General features: G+C 41.0%; 1 protein-coding gene across 7 annotated transcripts in view; it reads left to right on the forward strand.

Annotated features, from left to right (window-relative positions):
* Positions 1-27348, forward strand: part of LOC129780409 (scavenger receptor class B member 1) — a 288806-nt gene that overhangs the window by 242737 nt on the left and 18721 nt on the right. For all 7 annotated transcript variants that reach the window (XM_055788666.1, XM_055788665.1, XM_055788667.1 and 4 more), the window contains 3 exons: positions 10923-11067; positions 11121-11321; positions 11378-11605. In XM_055788666.1, coding sequence (XP_055644641.1) covers positions 10923-11067; positions 11121-11321; positions 11378-11605 — 574 coding nt within the window. The remainder of the gene's footprint in view (positions 1-10922; positions 11068-11120; positions 11322-11377; positions 11606-27348) is intronic.

The following is a 27348-nucleotide window of genomic DNA, read 5'->3' on the forward strand; positions in this document are numbered from 1 at the left end:
TTAAGGTTTTTTTCTTTCGGTTTTGGCCGGAGGAAAACAACCCATGGGCCAGTTCCAGGTGCATCTTCTGGATAAACTCTGACACGTGGAGCGGAGACAACAGAGGGGGAAGACGAGGACGAGGACGAGGACGAGGACGAGGATTGGGTTGGATCGGAAGCCTTCTGAGGGGGAAGCGAAATCGATGATGGGAGAGGGGGAGTGGAAGTAACAGTGGGTTGAGAAGGGAGGCTTGCAATTTTCTTAGAGGGGGGCTTGGTAGGATGAGCGGATTCGTCCCCAGAAGAATTATCTTCCTTATGAGGGACTCGTTTATGTTTTTTCCCAGATCTTGTATGAGATTCATTATCGGTGATCTCCATCTCTGGAGATCCTCCACTATTCTCTATTTTACAAAAAAATCTGTCTTATTTCTAATTTATTATTGATTTTAACAATAATCTAAAAAAAAATTAGCAAAACAAAAAAAAAAATTATGAGAATATATGATGAATCCCGTTTGCGACAGTCACGCGATGGCGATCCCGTTATGCCGAATCAGTTCAACAGCCGCAATTCGGCTCGCTGCAAGAGCGCTGCTTCCTTTGTTCCTTCGTTCCACTTCACAAAAGGTCAGGTCGAAAGCGGACAGCTTTGACCTTCACTCGTACACGATTCACTCGTACCAATAGCACAATAGCAAAAGTGGCAACGCACAATACCGACACTGAACTTTACTCGTCAAGAGTTGGATAGCGAATGAATCAATTGAATTAAATAACATCATTTTTTTTTAGATCAACAATTCATCCACTGTCGATCTGCCTTCCTCGTTTAATGAGTAAATTTTTAATTCATTCCAAAGTATGGACGACGAATTCAAAGAATTTCTGAATATTGATTTCTCAACAAATCACTGTAGTGATGCTTTAGGTTTTGGGAAAAAATATAAAAACGATCAAAGGATCTCTGCAAAATTCTCTCAATGGCAAGAACTACAACACTATGATCGGCATTAAAAATACGAGGATTGAATTTCTAAGCTGTGTGAAAGACGGTGTAAGATTGTAGAACGAAACAAGAAGAATGTAGAATGAAGTTTTTAAGAATGTAAGTCTGCCTATGATTTGATGTTTTTCCTGGTGGATATGATGCTTTTGTTTTTCCAAAAATCGGCATTTTCCGGATAACCCAATATCCAAAAATAGCATTTTTAGCGCTACGTAATTTGCGTACGACGCCTAACAAATGATAATATGTTGGGCTAAGGTCAGGTGAGTAGGAGGATTCTCGAATACTTGAACATTTAATTTCTGCGCATTCGCTACTGTCTCCCGCGATGTATGCGGGCGCATTATCGTGTAACAAAGGTATGCTAATCTGCATAGGTATGCATATCTAGTCGCTCTAAAGCTGCTTGATGTTCTGCTAATGCACTGAGTGGAATCATTAGTAAATATTACTAATTTTTTGGTACATGTTACCAATTCCCGAGTGATTTTCTACCCTACTAATCATTGGTACATTCTACGAAAACAGATTGGTAGGTTTATATGTCAAACGAAACTACGATCCGGACTGTACTACTGGTCCAGTGTTGGATCAATATCAGCTCAATGAAGGTGATTTGTCGGTTCAATAAAGGGCGTTTGTTGATTAACCTTTGGAACGATATCAGTAGAAATGTTGTTTCTCAATTGTAAGAGTTAATCATCAGGGTTAAAATAATATTTTTTCCTTTTTGTTTTATTTAAAATCCTGTGTTTGATAACATGTTATTTTAATATAATATTTCACTAATAACTTATTCTATATACAATTTCAATAGTTCTACAATAAAAAAAATGTAAAATATGAAAACAACAATAATTCTCGTCGCAATAACTCCTTCTACTGTATCGCTGTCTCTAGAGAATGGGGCGCTGATTAGCAGGAAGTCGATGACACCAGTACCCAGTACTCTTAGTTCGTATTTATTCATCTCGTGCTCTGAAGAAGAAAAGAAATATTGATATATTAATGGTATTAAAAATATAAATTTAAGATTTACAGATTGTGTCTACTTACGATCTTGTCGTGGATATTTATGAAGAAAACGATTACGTCTCCGACCAGGTATCGCCTACCGAAATCTTCGACCCTGCGCAGGTGTAATTTACTTGCCCATTTAAGTGCGATTCACATACAACATCCACGTCACGTCCACGTTCCGTCACGTCACGTTACGTCAGTTATTCTACCATGCATTTCTTATGGAAACATTCACATACACCGGCAACGTAACGATCCGTAAGCATACGTTCAACGAAAACGACCGGCAGGATTTGTAGAAAAGAATAATTGACGGAGACGGACGGCTCGTTTGGTTTTTGTCTGGACTTTGTGTCTCGGCTTTTGTTTTGATTTGGTTGTACAGTAATTTATATCTAATTCGACATTAAGCTAATTGAACAGATCTGTGATGCAATACGTTTAATTGGAAATTTTTACCTCTTATTGGACATTTTTGTAAACATTGCGTTCGGAGCCCAAATTATGGCCCCACATTTAAAGTCACCACCAGTCGCGAATGTCCAATTACTGGTCAAAATCGACTCCAATGCGACACTGAATGGTGCCTCAGCACATCGCGTGAAGTAACTTACTGTACTTTTTATGCCAACATATCTCTTAACTCCAAATTTCGGAGTGAAAATCATTCGCGAATAGCTGAGAGAAATTTTCTATTTATTATTATTGTTGAATAAGGGTCGGACTACGGGGTTTAAGTAGTTAAATAATTGAATTCAATGATGTTCATTGAATTTTTCAAAATTTAGAACTGATTCTAGGCATGCTGATTTGAAAGAGGGCATTGCAATTTAAAATTGTTGTAGGTGGCGACACCATGACTAACATTACATAAATCATTCGTTTGACATTTGACGTGACGGTGCTGGTGGAAGCATTGACTGCATGTGTGAATTGGTGGAGACGTTGACGGAACGTAGACGTTCTTCTCCGTAACGTTCTATGTGAATCGCACATTAATTGTGACGCTCTGGAATGCCCCAGAGTTCGAAGAAGGGGGTTCATATAAACTTACATTTGAAATTTTTCGGCAACCATCTATGTGATTTGCTCTTGGGGGGCAGTGGAAATGTGTCTTCAGTAGGAATTTGGGGCTTGTTTTCTTGTAACAGAACGACTACATTGGATTGAGGGGTCGTGATTGGTCGTATTGAACAATCGGATTTGATATTTGTGCTCATGCTTATATTGTAGCCATCAAAAGCACACGATGGATCATCATTCCCCAACATCGTTTCGGAATTGCAGTCTTGCTGAAACAAAAAAAAACTAATTCAAACAGATTGTTAACAAAAAACTACTTTTACAAACCCTCATCAGTCCCACAGTCCGTACCTCAAACTAAAAGTATGTCTTTCTTGACATAACAGCATACGTCTTCTCCGCTAGGTGCGTTCTGATGGTTGCGAAGTTCTGTCTGAATGCTTCCGCCGCAAGGGGCTCATTCGTCTCACCAGTTTGTTGGTCCGAATTGTATCCATAGATCAACAGCTTTCTGATAGTCGCCATAGCCGTATATGCTGTACGGAACTGAATGGGAGCTACGATGGTTTTCGTTGTCTTTGTTTAACTTTGTTGAATTCGCTCTTTGTCTCACAAGTTGTGAGTGCTCTCGACCAGCAGATCGCCGAATTCTTCCATCTTAGGGTTCAATATCGCAGACAGAAACGCGGAAACCAAAATAAAATTGAAAACTTAGCTTCGACGAGCAGCTCATCACCGGAAAAAAAACATTCCAGTTAGATTAAAATCAAACATGCATTGGCTCTCCATTGAACATAAACCGTATCACCGAGACGCTGAGATCTAGCGTGCAATTCCATTCCTTTTGCGATGAATAGTTTTGTCACGTCCGGAATCATGAGTATGCAAATTATTACCAACGTCATTTTCGCCCCATTTTTACATCCTCAACATATTCAGCAGTATTGGCCCAATTAATTCGTAAACGCGGTGTCATGTTTGTGCACGTTTGTCCGGTATGGTCCATAGTAATTTCAAAGTAACACTTCTGGTACACCCCAGATTCCTCAACACGATGAACGAGGATATTAGGATTACCGACCAACCAACCATACCGACCATTACCAACGCACAGTGAACACAACACATACAAAATCATCGGAGCACGATTATGGTTCTCGAGAGGCGAGATATTTACAAATCGATCCGGAGTCCTTACTAGATGCTTGCGTTCTAAGATGGGGGATGAGCCAATAAAAATGATTTGAGTTAGCAAACTGAGTTTTCCTTGATGACAACCGCTAGTAGTTGGAACAGATATCCGGATATCGACTCCCAACTTTTTCATCATTAGCCAGGAGGAAATCATGAAACCTAGTGACGATATGACATTGATTTTGTCGATGCTTTCCAATATCAAATTCAACACTCTCCTCCTGGAACAGATCCTGATGATTGCACAGAGCACGTAGTCGGTTCTGACGTTCTTCATGTTCCATGTCATCCTCCGGTTGAGAAAAGCAGTTGTTTGGATCTTCCTGACACATCATTATCACGCAGAGGTTATCAGTTTGTAGAAAAAACGAACGACGACACTTTTCCTAGAGAGTTTCGATACATCTGGAAAACGAATGAGAAGATGATCGAAAAATCTACTTTCGTTCATCGGAAGGCCATACCTTGTAAATTTTATGAGCAAATGACTATACTTGCGGTAGCGTAGCTTGCTCCTCCTTCATTGATTCTTGCCTGCACCTGAGCCTGATAGGGATTTTCGATGCTCCAGTGAAGAAACAGAAGAGCTATTCGTGCTGGAATCAGCTGCACTTGTTGATTCGCTGGTCGCTGCCGTTGGTCGACGAAAAGATACGCTCATTTGATACCGTTTGCACGGACCGATGGTGAATCGTTATTGGTTCTTTCTTTCCCTAGTTTGTATCGCCAAATATTAGCATCGAATCATGGCTGTTGTAAAATGTTCGTTTACGATTGATCGCAAATGGAAATGCTTCTATCAGTAGTAGAATAGAAGAAACGTCGTCCAAAATGAGTATATTTCGGAATATCTAGAATTTACCAACATAGAGAAAATATTAGATAAGAACGGAAACATAACAAAAACAAATCAAAAATTGAGAAGAATCTGCTGTGCTAGGTATAATCAGTTCTATAGAGCACGGGGCTGTTATTTTCAAACGTGCTAAGTGTCTCAGTACGTGGGCCCTCAAGCTGGGTATCGAATTCTCTACGGAGAAAACTGAAATGGTCGTTTTTTCTAGGAAGCACGAACCCGCCCAATTCCAGCTTCACCTATCCGGCAAAACGATCCAACACTCTATGTTTTTCAAATACCTGGGTGTATATTTTGATTCTAAATGTACCTGGGGGAGACACATAGCGTATTTGAAACAGAAATGCAAACAAAGAATCAATTTTCTCCAAACAATAACCGGAACATGGTGGGGTGCCCATCCAGGAGACCTCATTCAGTTGTACAAAACAACGATATTGTCAGTGTTAGAATATGGCAGTTTTTGCTTCCGATCAGCTGCCAGGATTCATATTCTCAAGCTGGAGAGGATACAATATCGTTGCTTGCGTATAGCCATGGGGTGTTTGCATTCGACACATACGATGAGTCTCGAAGTTTTGGCAGGAGTACCCCCGCTTACTCTTCGGTTCACAGAATTATCCTACAGATTTCTCATCCGTTGCAAGATCATGAATCCATTGGTGATTGATAACTTCGAAAATCTACTCCAGCTGACTCCTCAGTCAAGTTTTATGTCTTTATACCATGAGTACCTTACCCACGACGTGCACCCTTCACCAGGCATCTCCAACCAAGTTTGCTTCCCATACTTTTGCAATTCCTCTGTCATTTTTGATCTGTCCATGCGACAAAAAATCCATGGAATACCAGATCACCTACGCTCCAATGTTATTCCGTCGATATTTTCGGAAAAATATGGGAAAGTTGGATCTGATAAAATGTTCTTTACTGACGGTTCATACATAAACGGGTCCACTGGCTTCGGCATCTTCAATGAAAATTCCAGTGCCTCTTTCAAACTCAAAGATCCTTGTTCCGTGTATGTCGCAGAAATGGGTGCGATATACTATGCTCTAGGGATCATTTAAACACTGCCCATCGACCATTATTTTATTTTTTCAGACAGTCTCAGCTCAATAGAGGCAATCCGCTCAATGAAAGTTGATAAACGCTCATCTTATTTCCTAACAAGAATAAGACATCTATTGAGTGTTTTGGTCGAAAAATTATTCAAGATTACCTTAGCATGGATTCCCTCTCATTGCTCGATTCCGGGGAATGAGAAAGCGGACTCGCTAGCTAAGGTGGGCGCTTCAGAAGGCACACTTTTTGAAAGACAAATTGCCTATAATGAATTTTTTCACATTCCTCGTCAGGACACACTCGTTAGTTGGCAGCGCATGTGGAGTGAAGATGAGTTCGGTCGTTGGTTACACACGATTATCCCTAAGGTTTCGACGAGTGCTTGGTTTAAGGGATTGAATGTAGGTCGTGATTTCATTCGCGTGATATCTCGGCTCATGTCCAATCACTACAACCTAAACGCGCATCTCTATCGCATTGGGCTCGCAGCAAACAATCTTTGTGATTGTGGCGATGGCTACCACGACATCGAGCATGTTGTCTGGTCATGTATCCGGTTCCATGCTGCTCGCTCTCAGCTCTCTAGAGCACTGAGAGCACAAGGCAAACAATCGGATATCCCCGTCCGGGATATCTTAGGTAGCCGTGATCCTGATCTTCTGCTTCATCTATACCTGTTCCTCAGAAACGCCGATGTCAACGTTTAATGATGTTTCCTTCGTTGTGTCCCTGTTTCATATCCCTCCTATCCGATCTATAAACTTTTACTTAGTCGCGGCAATACATACACACACTCTTTACAGATACACGGGCCAAAGGTTGTGCAGTCCACTGATGATTCAACAAGAGCCAAAGGTTGTACCGCTCATGACAACTCTACACGACCTGATGATTGCGCCGGCTAGTGACCATTCTATCCTGGATTCCTCGAGTCGAGAAGACGCACCACGCTAGATATGGGGTACATACTAGGGGGGCGTTGCTGATTAATGGTCAGCTGCATCCCAATAGGAAGTATCCCGTGTCGGGCACACGTACAGAGCATTGGAGACAGCAACATCCCAATTACGAGAACACTTGTAATACTAACCTCGAGCCGACCGCGAGTAATCGGTTACATATTTTTAAAACATAGATAATAAGAAAAACTGTCAAAATATTGAACTCCGGCCCCGTCAGGCTAACGCCATATGAGCCTTGATAAAAATATATATTTGGAAAAAAAAGACGGGTGGGTAATGTCGGGGACATAACCGGAGTGACGTAGGACTATACAAAGGGGACAGCTTTTGTTAAATATATATATTTTAAATATATTGTTTTATTTTCTTCTCCTACGTGAATACCTACCTATCTACCTGAAAAATGGATTAGTTTACTGTTTACTTTTTATGCATATGTTGATGGTTCTGAAAAGAACCTTTGGTGTTGTGTTTTTGTTATCACTCGATATTCCCATCTTGTTCGGTTAAACCTTCCTGTTTAGCTATTTCGTTTGCCACTCGCCACAGCTTTCACAGTTGGAAAATTTCTTCCCATCCAGCTTGTGACATATTGTTCAGTAAATTACATTTAATGCGACGTGCCGGAGAAACACTTTGCCACTAACTGAAACTAATTGTTGCCTTGATGAGCGCCGAACCGAAGCTGCTCTGTTCTTGATGCGGGTTTTCTGATTGTCGTGAGCAGCTTTGCAAGCCAACTCGAGCACTCCGACGGCCGAAACTCTATAATCCCTGTTAGGTATACTGGTGCTCCGGCACCAATCCGTTCGGCCTAGTTACCCTTGCGGAGCAATCAGTGAATGCGACCAACAGGGAACTGGAGACCTGCACGGTTCGAGTGGGACTTTGCCTTTCCCTTAACTTGTGCTCCTTTGTTACGTCCACGATGCCGATGCCGTACAACCACGCGGGTTTACGGTTTGAAAGAAAATAAGAATTTTTTTTTGGGGTCCGCGTGTTTTATACTCTAGCGGTACACACTCACAGGATAGAGACAAATCGGCAGACTCAGCCAGAGGGGCGAGTCCAACGAGACGAACGAATGAGCGTTAAAAGGGAGCGATGGCAGAAAAATACATTCATTACGATTTGTTCGCTCGTTGGATTCACATGCAGGCTAAAAAGGGTCCTTTTCAGGATCACAAAATTATCTTCAATTTAAAGAGTTTATTGTTTTGTTATCACTCGATATCCCCATCTTGTTCGGCTAAACCTTCCTGTTTAGCGATTTGTTGCCACTCGCCACAGCTTTCACAGTTGGAAAATTTCTTTCTATCCAGCTTTGTGACATGTTGTACAGTAAATTACATTCAATGCGACGTGTCGAAGCGCCACTCAGTGTCGTATTGGAGGTAATTTTAACCTGTAATTGAACATTTGCGATGACAGTGGTACAGTGTCGACTTTCAATGTGGGGTCATAATTTGGATCTCTATGTTTACAAAAATGTCCAACTAAATAAGTCGCATTACATGTCCGTCCAATTAGCTAAATGTCGAACTAATTGTAAATTACTGTACTTTCAATCTGGAAACAATTTAAGAATTAATTAATGAAAATTGAATAATCAGGAAAGTCCCCAACTATCAATAAGCTCAGAACAAATGCCAAATTCACATACTCATCAGATCCTGGCAAACAAATTATGAAAAAATCAATTTGTGTTTTATTATTATTTTGGATAATGTTTTAGAAAGCATTGAACTGTATTTCCTAAACTCTTTTTTGGAAGGTTTAATGGCCCTGAAAAGCGCCTTGTTTTATGGAATGGTTCCAATTTAGAAAACTTTGTACTCGTGATTTTGAAAAAAACCATTTCGAACGCCCTCGATGCCGCCTTGTTCTGGATTTGCCACCAAAGCAGAACAAACACAAACACAAAGAACAAACTTTGTTCTTCTGCTACCTGCTGCCGTTTTGCGATTGCGTTTGCCATTCGCCACTCGCTGCAACTGCCTGTTGTTGTCTTGATGTCCACCGAACTGAATATGTTCTGTTCTGAATGCGGTTTTTCTAGGTGGACTGGTGCACTGGTACTAACGCGCTCGGCCTAGCTACCCTTGCGGGGAACTCCAGATCAACACGAGCGGGAACTCCAGATCAAGGTTCAAGCGGAATTGTGCCTTTCCCTTCACTTTTCCTCCTTTACCATGTCCAGACATGGCTGCTTGGGTTGGTTTGTTGATGTGTTGTGATGCGAACCGATGTGGTGTACGGTTTGAATGAGAATGATCGTTACGGCAGCGGAGCGGGGATTTTTAAGCTGACTGGCTGGCTCGAGAATTACGCATGTGTGAGACTGCGACCAATGTTTCGTTCATTTTTTTCTTTTTCCTTTCCAATCGTGCTTCATTCTATTTCGCTGCTGCTCTGGTTGCCCGTTTTGGTCGGTACGATTTGAGGAGCACAAAATGGACCAATCAAAAATGGGCACATAGTGCATTTTGACAATGCTTGATATTTCACAATTATTCAATTATTTATCTCAAGAAAAATGAAATGTTATTCATTATGATAGATGCGTAGATATATTTCCTATCAATTGATGCAAAAACCTTTGCGATCTATTGAGAAATGCTCGATTTCTAAGCGTTCCAAATCTTGCATTTTTTCCTACTTGTTCAGTGCCTAGATTTCCATTTCACCCCCTATATCTTCCGGTTAGACGTAGTCCTACGTCAAAATAACAAAAACAAATGCTTACCTCCGAATTGCTTCGCTTCCACAAAAAATTGGCGATTACGAAGTGCGCACTTCACAGTCGCTAGGAATGAAAACATTGAAGGTTACAAATGGCATGAAGTAAAATGTACGAATCTCTGGTAGGGATGTACATTACATCTGACATCAGTTTTACCGGATTTTGGTAATATGTACAAAAAATTTGTACATTTTACCAATGTTTCAACTACTAAAGATTTGGTAGCTTCATTTACTAATGTTTGTCTCCAGTGTGGTTGGCTATATAAAAGCTTTGCCCTCACTACAGACGGTTTTGGCACACCCCTGGTTTAGATAACGAGAAGATATTAACTATTGTGTCGTTTTCCAACGGACTTAATTCTACCTGGATGATACTAATTAGGTGATATACTAATACAAATTGGGCACCTTACTTGCTCTCAGTAGCTCATTCAGAACGCGTGGTTCAGTGATTGAGCTGAATTGTCTCCACTGCGTATGTATGCTCAGCGGGCTTAAACATACTTGAGGTTTTTGAAGTAGCTGACTTGCTTCTAGTGGTTCAATCAGTGGAGCCGATCTGGCGTAGTGGTAACATCCATGCCTCTCACGCTAAAGGTCACGAGTTCAATTCTCACTCCCGACATTCTTCCAAAAATGGAAGTAAAAGTGACGAACCAGCCAAATGAGTTGAAAGGCACTACAATACAAATAAAAAAAAATAGTGGTTCAATCAGAACGCGTGGTTTAGTGATTTATTAATGGAGGGTGCTCTAGTATCCCACAAGCTCCTTTTACGACAGAGTATTTGATGAACCACCTCTGCCATGCATCCTTTGGTACAGTTCGCATTACCTTGTGATTGGGGTTACCCAGATGATTCTACAGAGATTTGGGCCAATCATCTCTAACGGGGCTCATTTCCGGGCTTACGACCCCCAGTTCCTCAATGTATTCATGTTTACAATCGTCAATCGAGGGTTTGTATGGACTCAGTAAAGAATCTGATGCGGGTTCGAAGCATAAACATAGATGGACAAAAACTTTTGCAACGCACTAATTATGTATTGCTTATTTAAAATTTTCAGGGAATTACTTTCACATGAAAACGTAACTTTTTTAAATAATGGGACGCTGTATACCAAACCAAGTCATCCGTTAGTGTTCCAAGAACATTTATCGAATGGTCACAAAGAAGAAGATGTATTTTTCGTACCAAATATAGCCTTGCTGGTGAGCAAAATGTAATCAGTATAGGACATTTTATTAACATTTTTCATTTGTAGAGTATAGCACAGGTCGCTTCCAGACAAAGCTATTTGCTTCGATTACCTTTAAACTTATTGATCCGTCAAACGAAAATATCAGCTTTAGAACAACAAACTGCAAAGCAATTCATGTTTGGTTTTGAAACTACGTTGACAACACTCGGAAATACATTTCTACCAAACTGGATAACATTCAACAAAGTTGGGTTAATTGATAGGGTGAGTTTTAAACCTTTAATTGATTTTGTTATTACAGTTTTGATAATATATTGCAGATGTACGACTTTGATGATGATTTTGAAACCATCTATACAGGTGAAACGGATGAGTCTCTATCTGGATTATATGATAGCTATTTGGGATCACCTAATTTACCACAATGGGACGGCGATCACTGCAGTAGTATAAGGAAGGCATCAGATGGCACAAAATTTAAAAGTTTCATAAAAGATGACGATCAATTATTATTCTTTCGTAAAAGTATGTGCCGTCCCCAACGCATGGTAAGTTACGGAGTTATTGTTGAAGTATCTATCAAGTAATTTTAGATGTTTGATGCATACAGAGCCCAATACCACTTATTTCTCTAACCAGTAATAACACAGGACCAACCAATTCAAATGCCGAACGCACATAAAAACTACTAGTGTTGATTAAGTTATATATTCCAGAGTGTGGTTCCGGGGCCTAGTACGGACCCTACCTTCACACCTGGAATCAAGTTGGCTACACCATCATCTACATCCGAGATTGAGCACCTCGTTGAGAGAGTGATTGATGTAAAAAAAATTATGTCCTGTAAACCTTGTAGTCCGATGGCTAGAACTATGGATGCTTTATTAGTGATATTAGCTACTTAATTTAAAATCGACATTTCCGACAATAACATTTCCTAATTTATACGGATAGACAATAGCTAAACGTTTCCGTGAGTTTGAGTGTTTGAATTTAGGTTTGAATTTTATGCAAGGTTATATAGACTTTATTTCGTTTTCACCGTGAAATGGCTCCCTCAGTTTCTATTCTGTTTATGGAGTGATCATGAAAAATCTCGTGTTATTCTCACGAAGACTAAAATGAATCATGTATCAAACATCTTCAGTTGCTTTTACAAGGCCACTCAAATTCCATCGGTTCGCTTCGGGACCACCAACAAGTTCGAAAGAGTTGAATTTTATGTTAATAACAATTCCATACTTATACACATCCACCCACACACTAACAAGAAAAACTTTCGGCAATTTTTCAAAATATTCATTCATTCATGCATTAATAATTGATTCAGATGCAATTTCAAATAAATGAATACCGAGCCAACGGTAGTCCTACGTCTACCTCGAGGTTATATCACAGACATAAACCACTTCTTGTTTTTTTTAAATTTATATAAGTATTTCATACGTTAGAACATTCAAAGCCAGTAAAGTAACAATCAAAAACAGTTAGATCCTATGTCACATAAAAGAAATCAAGTATCGAACAAACAACCAAATTCGCGAGTAAACACAGCAACAGTTTCGGCTAATTGCGAGTTTTGTGAAGGTAACCATTTCGCATTCAAATGCTCAAGTTTTCATGGATTGGAGATTGATGAGCGGCTCAGAATGGTCCGTGACAAACAACTTTGTTTCAATTGTTTGAGGAGAGGCCACCGTGGGTTGGATTGTCCATCATCCAAGTCATGTTCAAGATGTAAGCGTAGACATCATAGTTTACTCCATAGAGAAGGAGTTCGTTCATCAAATGTTCAAAGAAGAGATAAAACACCAGATATTCAAAAACAGCCTTGCACTCTCAGCACTTCGAGAGGTTCATCAATGCAGGATATTACTGCTGCTTATTCCAACATGCATGGGAAAACAGTTCAGCAAGTGCTTCTACTAACAGCACTAGTAAAAGTTTTGGATGCACATGGAAATCCGCACACATGTCGAGCACTCTTGGATAGTGGCTCGCAAATCAACTTCATCTCAGAGTCAATGCTTGATAAATCAGGAGTTCAGAAAGAAAAGGCGAATACATTGGTAAACGGAATAAGCAACATAAAATCCAAAGTTCAGCACTAGGTTTGGATTGAAGTATGTTCTAGGTATAGCAACTTCGAATTCAATTTAGTTTGCTTGGTTACCCATGAAATCACTGGTATTCTTCCAACTTACGAGATCGATGTAGCTTTCAGAAAAATTGCCAACTTTGATAGACTCAGAATTTGGATGGCTAGTTGGTGGAAAAATGAACAGCAACTTTTCATCTGGTTCTATCGTTTATTCGCATACCGCAATATTATCTGAAGAAAAATCAATAATATGTTTCGGAATTTGGAAAACGTGACCACTGAGCAATGTGAGTCAATCGAGGCTGATGAATGCAAGGCTCACTCTCAGCCATAATTCTGTCGCAATTTAGAAGGTCGTTATGTGGTTAAACGGCCATTAAAAGAAACATGTAAAAAGTTGAGAGATTCCAAGCATAGAATTCCCAGAAGGTTTAATGAAAGCACGTCCAATCCATGTAGGCAGCTAGAATTTAAGCAATATTACGACGAATTCACAGAAAAGTATGTACGCTTGGAACACTGCAATGGAACAGACGAAAAACCAGATGCAAGTGCTATTCTAAAGTGGCAACTTTGTAAGCAAAAGTTAAAGACGCAAGAAGTAATGAATACAAGCGAAAAGTTGGAGCAAGAGAATAAATTACTGAATGAATTCAAAGCAAAGCAAATGAAATGAACAACCCATTCTCTCAAGCGCGCCTCATTGGGAGGCCAGAATTAAAAGTATCAAAGTATCAGAATCACATTTATCAATCAACTCAATCAAGAATGATATTATTGCTAATTTTTAGGTCAAATTGAGGTAATTTGGAATTCAAGACCCCTATTTTTCTATTGTTCTGACCCAAAGACCCAGAAGTTTTGATACCTAGACACATGATAATTGGCAGGCCATACCGCCATACAGCCATACCCGAATTCTCTTCCAAAGACTTTCCCAAAAATTGATTGTACCGATGGCAACGGATCCAGCAGCTGAGACAGCATTTCTGGAATCGCTGATCTCATGAATACTTGGTAGAGCTTCAATCTCGAGCAAAATCGTATGACAAGATCAACGTGGCAATAGATACAGTCGTCCTCTTAAAAGAAGGCAAGGTTCCAACTCAACAATGGAAAATAGGAAGATTTGTTCGAACCTACCTTGGTTCTGATGGCCTAGTTCGACTTGTGGATGTACATGTTGGCGATACTACATACAGAAGACCGATCCACAAGCTAGCGCCACTACCCATTTTGGATAACGCATCGATTGATGACAATGATAATCAACAGAGTGACTTTCCTTCTGCCGTGGGAGTGTGTTCAGTCCACCGCACAGCGCAGCGCACTGAAAGTACGACCAACAGGATGGTGGACGAAGGAACGCAACGAAAGGGCGATCGCGAGGGCACAAACACCAACATACGCCCCAACCGTGGTAAGAGTGCTTGCGAGCGCAAGACACCTGCTCTGAGTACAGAGGGATGAGTCCAATTTCAACCGCCGCTTTGGAAAGAAGGAATTTTATAGCGAATTCGTTTTTAAAACTGAGTCAGTGCCAAACTGACTCTGTAATAAAAAAACGTTTTCAGTTTCACGAATGCGGTGTTTTGTTGGTGTGCGTTATATAGTCTGATTTGTTTATATTCGCGACGATAAATGTACAGTGTCGACGTCTAATAGCGATATTAATGCTTGGGAGGTAAATTATTCTCTATCAGATCAGCAGGGCCAAGTGCAGTGTAAAAATATAAAAGTTTGAATGAATATTTTCACTTCATATTGTTTTATTACTTAAAACATGTAGTTCTGACACTTACTTAACCATTTGTCGATGCATTTCCTGGTTTTTCCACAAATAATTACTATTATAATATAAAATCATCATTAGCCAGTTTTCGTTCAATATGTTTCTGTGATATCGAAAAAAAACCTCTTATTTCATCACATGAAATAAATATTCGATACGTTAAAGTAAATTTTCATTCATAATTTTGATTTTGAAAGCCGGTTTATTCCATCTGAATATCCATCATTATTTTCGCCTCCCAATGAAAGCACACGTAGCTTAATGCCGTCTGCTCGAATATACTTTCAAAATCAGAATCCGAATTGGATTACGATTCCAATAATACAAAAGCAAAAGCAGCAGGTTTTTCATCTTCATAGTTTTTATTTTTAGATTTTCCAAAATATACTCGGAACTTGACAGTTCGGTATAGTTGTATTGGTGAACCCGAGTGCCAACCCGTGAAACATCTCAGTGCGAAACTAACAGCTTTCGGGGCGAACCAGTGCGACACTGAGTGCGAAACTGACTGAATAAAAGACGGGTGGGTAATGTCGGGGACATAACCGGAGTGACGTAGGACTATACAAAGGGGACAGCTTTTGCTAAATATATATTTTAAATATATTGTTTTATTTACTTCTCCTACGTCAATACATGTTGGGGATTCTGAAAAGAACCTTTGGTGTTTTGTTTTTGCGTTTTTTTTACAAACTTTCTCAATTTTTTCTCACTGTCTTATAGTTGATTCTTGATTTTTTTCCGAAGGCTTTGTACTTATTAAATGTTCAACGCCGGGCATCTTTCGGCGTATGCACATATCGTACAATCAAAATGATGGCTGTGCATAGGTGGTCATCAGCTCATTCACTATCATATATTTCACTATTGAACACATTAACGTACCTTAAACTGTTTCCGTGTTTCGGAGACGAATATATTGTAAGATTTGTAGCCTCCGCAAACAAAGTAAATAAAAATAAAAAAGAACTGAGGTTTTGGAGACGAACTCTACGATCTGTCGAGAAATAAACGAGCTATAAGCGTTCTGAAAAACCAACAGTAAATACAGAGACGGATGACCTTCGGATTAAAGTCCTTTAAAATAAGGACAGAGCAGCAGGAAATACATAGCTCATCATGTTGCTCCTTAGTTATTTTTCTATACAATGCAGATGTAATGTCAGTCAATTTTCAACATCAGTTATCAACCAAAGAAAGCAGTTCTTGCTACCGAGAAAATTCGTTAATGCCATCCTGCATACAATGTGTTGTAATTTGAAGCTACTTTTAATTCGGAAACCATGCATGGGTTTGTGAAAACTGAATGATCAATTTAAAATTCCCCAACCATCAATAAGCTCAGAACAACTGCCAAATTCGCATACTCATCATATCCTGGCAAACAAATTATGAAAAAATCAATTTGTGTTTTATTATTATTTTGGATATTGTTTTAGAAAGCATTGAACTGTATTTCGTAAACTCTTTTTTGGAAGGTTTAATGGCCCTGAAAAGCGCCTTGTTTTATGGAATGGTTCCAATTTAGAAAACTTTGTACTCGTGGTTTTGGAAAAAACCATTTCGAACGCCCTCGATGCCGCCTTGTTCTGGATTTGCCACCAAAGCAGATTGTATAAAGAACAAACTTTTTTCTTCTGCTACCTGCTGCCGTTTTGCGATTGCGTTTGCCACTCGCTGCAACTGCCTGTTGTGGTCTTGATGTCCACCGAACCGAATATGTTCTGTTCTGAATGCGGGGTTTCTTATCGTCGCGAGCAGCTTTACCAGCCAACTCGATCACTTCGGCGGCCGAAACCAGTCTTCAGAAAACCTACGCTGTGTTGCCCTCGAATTCAATTTTCATCAGCGTGCGCTGAAAACAAATGCACGCTGAAAACAAACTTCATTCTTGGTACGAAGCGCACCGAACTCAAAACAAGTGAGCCCAAAATCAGCATGGTGCAGAATTCACATACTAAATTCCCCCTCATTCTATACCCACACACACATAAAATTCTAGCGCCCGTTTTGTCTTCGCTTGTTCTAAGCTAAGCAACAGCGCACCCTCCTACAATCCGCATCAACAGAGAAAGCAACGCAGAAAGACTAGATTCGAGCTCGGTTTAAAATTGGGAATATAAGCCGGTGTATGGATACGGTGCAGTGAGGATGTTCGAACTCAAAAGCGAACCGTGTTTTTTTTTTATTTAAGTCATTTATTTTTACAGGAGCCGAACTCTTAGGCGGCTCGCACACCGCAGCAATAAGCAACTAGCAAACTGCAGTACACAATATGCAACAGGAAACATATTTTGTTGTTCTTCGCATACCAGAGCAATAAAAACCCCTGACATTATGCAAACAATCGCCTTAATGTACGAAACTTGTCAAAATATGAGCGATAAGTTGCTATTCAACCGACACGCCGTGTTGCTAGCGACATGTGTTGCTCTGTAAAGGCGACAGCGATATCGTATTGCGTCGGTGTGCGAGATCAACAAAGATTAAATGGAAAAATCCATTGGTGATAATATTGCTTATTGCATGTTGACAGTTGCTAGTTGCTCATTGCTCCGGTGTGCGAGCCGCCTTAGCTATACTTTTATTAGTATATATCAACATGTTTCCTTAAATCTAGGGTTAATAAAGTAGGAAACCGATTACTCGCGGTCGACTCGAGATTAGAAGGGTGACATAGTTTCTTTTGGAAAAGGAGGGGATATAAGGATATTGTACAATGTTCACACTCGCATTCACACTCACGTAAAAAAAAAGCGAACCGTGTTGACAACAGAACATTTGAACTTTGTTTCGGTGTGCGTTGATTCGTCCGGGCGCAGGTGTGCGCATGGAGAGAGAGTTCAACTGGGTGCAAAAAAAGTGTTGCACATCAGAACTGTGTTCAATTCCGAAGACTGGCCGAAACTATATAACGCCGGCTATGTGGACTGGTGCACTGGTACTAACGCGCTCGGCCTAGCTACCCTTGCGGGGAACTTCAGACCAACACGGTTAGAGCGGGATTTTGCCTTTCCCTTCACTTATCCTCCTTTGCCATGTCCAGACATGGTTGCTTGGGTTGGTTTGTTGATGTGATGTGATGCGAAACGATGTGGTGTACGGTTTGAATGAGAATGATCGTTACGGCAGCGGAGCGGGGATTTTTAAGCTGACTGGCTGGCTCGAGAATTACGGATGTGTGAGACTGCGACCAATGTTTCGTTCATTTTTTTCTTTTTTCTTTCCAATCGTGCTTCATTTTATTTCACTGCTGCTCTGGTTGCCCGTTTTGGTCGGTATGATTTGAGGAGCACAAAATGAACCAATCAAAAATGGGCACATAGTGCATTTGGACAATGCTTGATATTTCACAATTATTCAATTATTTAGCTCAAGAAAAATGAAATGTTATTCATTATGATAAATGCGTAGATATATTTCCTATCAATTGATGCAAAAACCCTTTGCGATCTATTGAGAAATGCTTGAGTTATAAGCGTTCCAAATCTTGCATTTTTTCCTACTTGTTCAGTGCCTAGATTTCCATTTCACCCCCTATATCTTCCGGTTAGACGTAGTCCTACGTCAAAAAAACGTTTTGACAGCAGTTAGTGCGGCACTGAGGTTGAAACTGAACAAAAACGAATTCGCTATTAATCTGCTAAACGTTTAGAATCTGAAAAGAAAGTGTTCATAATAAATCTTGTAAATTTGTGTACAAATAAAATGTGTAAAAAGGAATAAGTTCAAATTTGCTATCAACTGGTTAATCCCTTATTCGGTCCGTGGTATAGTTTTGTGTTTTGAATTGGTCTCTAAAAGGACCAAAGAGTTATGGAATTTTCCATACCTCGCATAGCACGCGGCACTGGGCCGCTCGGAATCATTCCGTGGAAACCGCACTCTCTCCTAAGTAGCATAACTGCTACTTTGGTTGAGAATTGCACATTTGTTGACCTTGCGTGTCAGCCGTATGGGCGGCTGTGGAAATTTGGATCGAACACGCACAAACAGGATCGCAGCAAAATACAGTCCACTGCTTGGTGAAACAACAGTAACGAAGAATTCGATATTCGTTTTGACAATCTCCACTCCATCAGATGACTCTATGATGAATTACTTCTAATATACGTAGGCTGATATTAGATGGAATGGATGCACGTCGTAACGTTAAAAATTTAAATTTTGGACCCCTTCAACATGCTTAACGCAACTCACAGTAAGTTATGCAACCTCGACCCTTCGACCCTTGGGCGATCCGCCGTTCGAGATGCTGTGCGCGCAGAGGATGGTCCTTGCACTGGGAAGCTAATCGATCGCTTGATACTCCTTTTGGGGTAAGAACCAGGCAACACTATCAAATCATAACTGGTGAAATACTGCCTCGTTCACAGCGATTGAGTCGTTGTTTTGACGTAGGACTACGTCTAACCGGAAGATATAGGGGGTGAAATGGAAATCTAGGCACTGAACAAGTAGGAAAAAATGCAAGATTTGGAACGCTTATAATTCGAGCATTTCTCAATAGATCGCAAAGGTTTTTGCATCAATTGATAGGAAATATATCTACGCATCTATCATAACGAATAACATTTCATTTTTCTTGAGATAAATAATTGAATAATTGTGAAATATCAAGCATTGTCAAAATGCACTATGTGCCCATTTTTGATTGGTCCATTTTGTGCTCCTCAAATCGTACCGACCAAAACGGGCAACCAGAGCAGCAGCGGAATAGAATGAAGCACGATTGGAAAGGAAAAAGAAAAAAATGAACGAAACATTGGTCGCAGTCTCACACATCCGTAATTCTCGAGCCAGCCAGTCAGCTTAAAAATCCCCGCTCCGCTGCCGTAACGATCATTCTCATTCAAATCGTACACCACAGCGGTTCGCATCACAACACATCAACAAACCAACCCAAGCAGCCATGTCTGGACATGGTAAAGGAGGAAAAGTGAAGGGAAAGGCAAATTCCCGCTCAAACCGTGTTGATCTGGAGTTCCCCGCAAGGGTAGCTAGGCCGTGCGCGTTAGTACCAGTGCACCAGTCCACCTAGCCGGCGTTATATAGTTTCGGCCGCCGAAGTGACCGAGTTAGCTGGCAAAGCTGCTCGCGACGATAAGAAAACCCGCATTCGGAACAGAACACATTCGGTTCGGTGGACATCAAGACAACAGGCAGTTGCAGCGAGTGGCGAGTGGCAAACGCAATCGCAAAACGGCATCAGGTAGCAGAAGAAAAATGTTTGTTCTTTATACAAACTGCTTTGGTGGCATATCCAGAACAAGGCGGCATCGAGGGCGTTCGAAATGGTTTTTTTTCAAAACCACGAGTACTATATTTCCTAAATTGGAACCATTCAATAAAACAATGCGCTTTTCAGGGCCATTAAACCTTCCAAAAAGAGTTTAGGAAATACAGTTCAATGCTTTCTAAAACATTATCCAAAATAATAATAAAACATAAATTGATTTTTTCATAATTTGTTTGCCAGGATCTGATGAGTATGTGAATTTGGCAGTTGTTCTGAGCTTATTAACTATCAATAAGCTCAGGGACTTTCCTGATTATTCAATTTTCACCAATTCTTAAATTGTTTCCAGGTTGATAGTACAGTAATTTACAATTAGTTCGACATTTAGCTAATTGGACGGACATGTAATGCGACTTATTTAGTTGGACATTTTTGTAAACATAGAGATCCAAATTATGACCCCACATTGAAAGTCGACACTGTACCACTGTCATCGCAAATGTTCAATTACAGGTTAAAATCGCCTCCAATGCGACACTGAGTGGCGCTTCGGCACGTCGCATTGAATGTAATTTACTGTACAACATGTCACAAAGCTGGATGGGAAGAAATTTTCCAACTGTGAAAGCTTTGGCGAGTGGCAACAAATCGCTAAACAGGAAGGTTTAGCCGAACAAGATGGGAATATCGAGTGATAACAAAACAATAAACTCTTTACATTGAAGATAATTTTGTGATCCTGAAAAGGACTCTTTTTAGCCTGCATGTGAATCCAACGAGCGAACGAATCGTAATGAATGTATTTTTCTTCTTCTTTCTTTATTTTTAAGAGGCTTTAAACTTTGCAGTTCATTCGCCTCTAGCCCAGTGAAGAGCCACAATAAAACCAGCCCAGAGGGGACGCGAAAGGGAAACAAAAAAAAATCACTCATAAGATCTGTCCGCTCGACTCTCGGTTAAAGAAGAAGGTAGGAAGGGATCCTATGCTTCATAAGATATTTATTATATGCTGTAAAGAAAAGTAAAAATTTACTGATCCGAGGACCAAAGCAGTAACGAAGCACAAGTGACCCAGCGAAAGGCGTGTTCCAAAGCCAAAAAACAAAACGGCCCTTCTCAGGAGGATAGGAAGGAAAGGAGTGGAAAGGATTTGGGTGGGATTAGTGGAGTGGGAGGGGGTGGGAGTGGTAAGGGAAGGAAAGAGGGGAGGAGTGGGTGTGGGGTGGGGTGAAATGAAATGAAATACAGTTTGAATAGATAATAAAATATAGTGGTTTTGAATTTAATGGTGTATAGTATAGCTGAAAAATGGAGAGGTTTATTTAATGAATTTATCCTCCTTGGTGAGTGTGGCTGTAGGAATAGGAAGTTGATTAAAGTATAATGTAATGGATAGAAGATAGATGTGGGTATGAAAGTATATATTATATTATTTGTTATTTATTATTATTGAATGCGTGTATATACATGTATGAATACCTTCCTTCCGACCCGTACATACATGTGTATACACACATAAACACGCATACATGACTGTGAAGTGGCGAACTTTATTAAGCAATTTCCAAGGTATTTAGTATTTCTATTTAGATTTTACCAAAGAAGTCGGTTTCTTTCAGAAACGCAATTAAATTGGTTTCTTGGGTCTCGTCTCTACTGAGGATATCTCGGAGACTCTGACCTATGTTGTGTCGGACTCGAGCATCTTTGGTATGTTGACACTCAAGTAAAAGATGGCTAACGGAAACCGGAGCTTCGTTGCAAGCATATTGGGGTTTTTCGGCACTGCAGAACAAGTGTGAGTGGGTGAAGTTAGTGTGCCTAATTCGAAGACGGGTAAGGACTTGCCTTTCCTTACTATTGAGACGGTCCTCCCAAGGAAGAGTGGAATTTTTAATTTGAAGAAGATGGGTGGGACGGCTGTTTATCCAACCTAAGTCCCAGCTTTCACGGACTTGCTGTTTTACCCAGCGGACAATGTCAGATGGAGGACAGGGCATGTCTGGGGGTTCTATTTTGCTGCCCTTGCCGGCCAGTATGTCGGCGGCTGTGTTTCCGCGGATTCCTGAGTGACCAGGAACCCAGCAGAAGGAGATGTTTTTATTTGAAGCAGCCTCTTCTGTTTGCTTAATCCATGGGTGTTTGCTGTTTCCACTCAGAAGATCATGGAGACAGCTAGCTGAGTCGGAGAATATTGTGGTAGGAAGGAAATCATGGGTGCATTCTTGGGTAGCTTGCCAGGAGCGAAAGCTTCCGCACTGAAGATGGAGCATTGCGGTGGAAGAGAAAAGCTACCAGTATATCTACTCTCAAAGATTCCGCATCCAACTCCATCGGCACTGACTGAACCATCTGTGTATACCTGGTGGTTGATTTGAAAATTGGATGCAACGAGGTTATTGAAGCAGGCTTTGACTTTTGGAGAAGGGTCTCCCGCCCGAACTGCCTTGAGAAGTTCAAGGTTAATGTTCGGCGGTTTGACGTTCCAATTTCTTCCCGTCGCAGATGAACGTTCACATATATCGGGAAGATCTTTGTTCGTGAGATTTTTGAACCATGTTTTAGCCCTATGTATTAATGGGACATTGTGGTCGCTTTCGGGGAGTGACAAGTGACGGATGGCTTTATTGGTGATGGCTTTTGTTACCAGGTGGGTGAAGGGAAGTTGCCCACTTTCTGCCATTACAGCAAGAGTAGGACTGGTGGGAATTGGCGCCAATTGCGAGCCTAATTGCTTTATTGTAAATTGGTTAAATGGTGTTTAACACCTTGTCCCCTCCACGGCTGAAGGTGCATATTCCGTAAAGGATTTGTGGGACCAACCAAACATTTACAACATTTAGCAGCGTCTTTCTATGACCAGAGGCTAGGTTGCCTGCGATAGCCTTGATGATGTTCAGTTTTTTTCTGGTGGCTATTTTGGTCTTATGAGAATGTGATAGGAAGTTGAGTTTCTTGTCGAAAGTGACCCCTAGTATTTTCAATGTCCTCATTGTAGGGATCGAGATTTTGTTGAGCTGAAGATAGGTTCTCCTTCTGAGAGCTTTTCCGATATGTATGTGTTTGGATTTCTCCGGGGAAATTTTGAAACCTGTTTTTAGAGCCCAGTTTTGGATGGAGTCTAAGGTTTTTTGAAGCCTCTTTCTCTGAATTAAGCCGAAGCAGCTCGTAGAGATAAGAGTGATGTCATCTGCATAGAGTATGACCTTTTTATGGTCCGGGATAATCTCGAATAGAGATTGCATGGCAATGTTGAAGAGGGTTGGTGAAAGTGCTGAGCCTTGTGGGAAGCCGTTTTCTGGGATTTTTAGAGAAGATTGGTGGTTGTTAATAACGGTTTTGAAAGACCGGTTTTCTAGAAAACTTTTAATGAAGAGACCTAATCTCCCACGAATCCCCCAGTCGAAAAGGCTTTTCAGCACTGGGTACCTCCATGCCCGATCGAAGGCCTTGGATAAATCCAGGGAAACAATATCAATGTGCTGTAGTTTTTCAGTTGCGTCGTCTAGGATTTTTTCGATTGCTACAAGGCAATCTTCTGTACCTTTTCCCGCACGGAATGCGAATTGTCTGGGATCAATCAGCTTATTTGACTCTAGAAAAGTCGTTAAGCGTCGATTGATCATTTTTTCCAAGACTTTCCCAACACAACTTAGGAGAGTGATGGGGCGGAAATTGTCAAGAAGATGATTGTTCACGTCTGGTTTCGGGATACAGATCATTAAACCCTCTTTCCAGCAACTGGGGAGGGTTCCACTGTCCCAGACTTTGTTGAGGAGCTTCAGAAGTGCTTTTTTCCCGAGCTGGGGTAGATTCTTAAGCATAGGGTAGCTGATGTCATCAGGTCCTGTGGATCCTTGTTTGACTTTGTTCAGTACCCAATCGAGCTCTTTGAGGGAGAGGTTTTTGTTGAAGTCAAATTCCACATCGGTATGAAAATCGATGGGAATTCTTTCGCGTTCCGTTTTGTGGGTTAGAAAGGTTTGGTCGTAGATTTGATTGGAGGAGGCGGAAGCAAAGAAATCTCCAAACGCCTCGGCGATGATTTTCCGGTCATTGGTGTATTGACCGTTAATTAGAAGATTATATTCTTTGCTTCTTTTATTTCCATGAAGCCTGCCAATCTTACTCCATAACTCCTTTGTTGACGCGTTGGGATTAATTTCGCTGACGAATTTAACCCAACTGTTGTGCTTGGCTGTGTTGATAGCTGTCTTAGCTTCTTTGCGAGCCCTTTGGAACTCTGTAAGCAGAGTGGGTCTCAGTGGGTTGTCCGGGTGGGCCTTTCTTAATTTGCGTAGGGCCTTACGTCGACCATTGATCGCTGCCTTCAGCTCAGGCGACCACCATGGGACACATTTCCTGCCAGGGATGCCACTGGTTCTGGGGATGTGCACCATTGCAACTTCTAGGACAACTTTGGAGAATTCCTCGGCTGTCCAATCTCGTTTAGCGGAGAGGCGGTTTTCAATGTCAAACTGATAGCCAGCCCAGTCAGCGTATTCAAATTTCCATCTTGGCCTTGTTGAAAACTCTGGAGAAGTTTGGCCGAAGGAGGTGAAGATTGGAAAATGATCGCTTCCGCAAGTATCATCGTGGATGTTCCAAGAAAGCTTTGAAGAGAGTTTGCCTGATACTATAGTGAGATCGATGGCTGACGTAATACCAGAATAATGGATTCTGGTGTGTTGGCCGTTGTTCAGAAGGAGAAGAGAATGGTCGGATATGAAATCCTCAATGATGGATCCTTTTCGATCGAGGTATGCACCTCCCCAGGCGTATGAGTGGGCGTTGAAATCACCCATAAGCATGATTGGGGCGGGAAGTTGGGCGAACAGATGGTCCAGTTGTCCGCGTAGAGTGTTCGGATCGGAATCATTAGTGATGTAGATGCTAACGACGGTGATTGGAAAGGGGTGTTTAATGCGCACTACCACTGCCTGAAGATCAGTGGTAATGGGAAGAAGATCATGTGGAGTGCCATCTTTGATTGCGATTGCAACTCCGTTTTTTGAGGGGTTGGGACCCTCTTTGAAATATGTGATATATTTTGAGACGAAGTGTTTATTGAAGTTGTTTGGTGTCATAGTTTCTTGAAGGGCTATGACTGTGGGATTAGAGTTTGAAATAAGCATTTTCAATTCTAGAATATTTCGTCGGATACTTCTGATGTTCCATTGTATCCCGAATTTCTGTGTTGGAGTGAATGTGTTAGTGTTTTTAACTCTAATTCCTAAGTCTTAATTGTGTGTATGTTTGAACTATTCAAAGAGAATTAGTTCGATGGTCCTTTACCCTTGGAAAGAGAAGCTTTCTTTGAGGTATTGGTGTTGTTTTTGTTTGGTGTAGAAGTCTTTGGAGTGTTTGTTGTGTTTGTGTTGTTTTTTGTTGAATGTGCGTTGCTGTTATTGTTGTTTTTTGTTTGATGTGTGTTGTTGTTGTTGTTGTTGTTTTCTGTTGGGGTTGTATTGTTATTTGTTGTTGGTGTCTGTCTTTGTTCATTCTTAGTTCTTTTCTTGTCCTTGTTTGTTTGGGTCTCATCTTCAGATTTTTGATCTGACTCTGAGGATGATCCTTTAGTTATTTTTCTTTTGTTCTTGTTTTTGTTTGGAACATCAGACGTATCCATAGAAATGACTGATTCGCTTTCGGATTCAGTTGATGAACTACCAGTTGTTGAATCTGTCATGGTTGTATCGAATGTAGTGTCAATTGGGGGGGTGCTTTCGCGACTAGAAGTGGCCGAAGCGGCCGAGGCGCAGTTACATTTGCAGTTACATGTGGGTGCTGGCTTTTGCAAGTTGGTGAGTCTGTTTTGCAGAACACTTGCGAATGAAGAGCCATTGTTTTGAAGTTGGAACTGTTCCTTTGCCTCTTTGTGTGAAATTCCATTATCGATTCTGATTCTGGTAATTTTATTTTCATTTTGCCATACGGGACAATTCCTACTGGAAGAGGAGTGGTTCCCTTGGCAGTTGACACAAAAAGCTGAAGCATTGCATACTTTGTTTGCTTCTGTTTGTTGTTCCGGGTGTTCTTGGCCGCAGTTTCTGCAAAGCGGATTTTCGCGCTTGCATCGCTTGTTCGTATGTCCAAATTTGTAACACTTGTAGCATTGCATGGGATTGGGATAAAAATTTCTAGTCCCGACTCGAATGAACCCGAAATAAATGAAATCGGGAACAACCGTTCCACGAATGGTCAAAATTAGAGTTGCCGTTGGCACAACAATGTTGTTGTCCTTTCTGGTGATGCATTTTACGCCGATCACACCTTGAGCGGTGAGTTCTTTCACCAGTTCGGATTCAGGAAGGTCGATAACTTCGCGGCAGGTAACAACGCATTTGCGTTGGTTTAGTGTTGGATGGAAGATCACTTCTACAGGGGTATTGTCGATCAGTTTGGTAATAGAAAGTAACTTACCGACTGTATCCTCGTCCCTAGTTGTCAAGATGTACTGTAGTTTCTTTTGGTCATCTCGCTGCGGTTTTGCGCTGTTAAATTTTTTTACCGTTGCCTTGATTGTGTTGCTAACGGTAAAGGGGTTTGTTGGAAGCACCTTGTCTCCTGTAGCTCTCAGAAGCAGTATCTGGAGATTACCGTTCGAGGGGTCCGCCCATAGTGGAGCGGTGGCTTCGGTGGGCCTTCCCTCATAGAAATTTGTAGCCCGGCCTCCCGGAGGCCCGGAGCTACTTGAAGCCATGCTTCTGCTTGACTATACCTAGGTTATAGTCAGCAGGTACGAATATCAAATCACTGAAATTCCTTATTGGGGGATTTTCACTAAGGGGTATTTTCCCAGAAAATTACACTTTGTTCTAATAAAGCACTTTGAAAAGCCACCAATAGCTGCGGAAAAATTGCAAATCACACTTAATGTAATAATTGCTTCCGTCACTTCACTTGTTTGTATGCGTGTTTTTCTTTTTAGATTTTATTTAATTATGAAGATTCACTACACTACAATAAAACTGGCAACACTGCCCGAAAGAAAAAAGGGGGCGTGGCCGGTGAGCGCCCGCTCTCCACGGTCGAAGCGAGCTATTGCCTTTTCCCGCTCTCCTTCTGTTGTCACCTTTAAACTATCGCAACAAATCTCCTTCCACAATCGCCAGGGGGAACGTCCCAGTCCGCTGTCCAGAAACGCCAAAACTCCGAG

This window comes from Toxorhynchites rutilus, chromosome 3 (genome assembly GCF_029784135.1).
Source record: "Toxorhynchites rutilus septentrionalis strain SRP chromosome 3, ASM2978413v1, whole genome shotgun sequence".
Taxonomy (NCBI): Eukaryota; Metazoa; Arthropoda; class Insecta; order Diptera; family Culicidae; genus Toxorhynchites; species Toxorhynchites rutilus.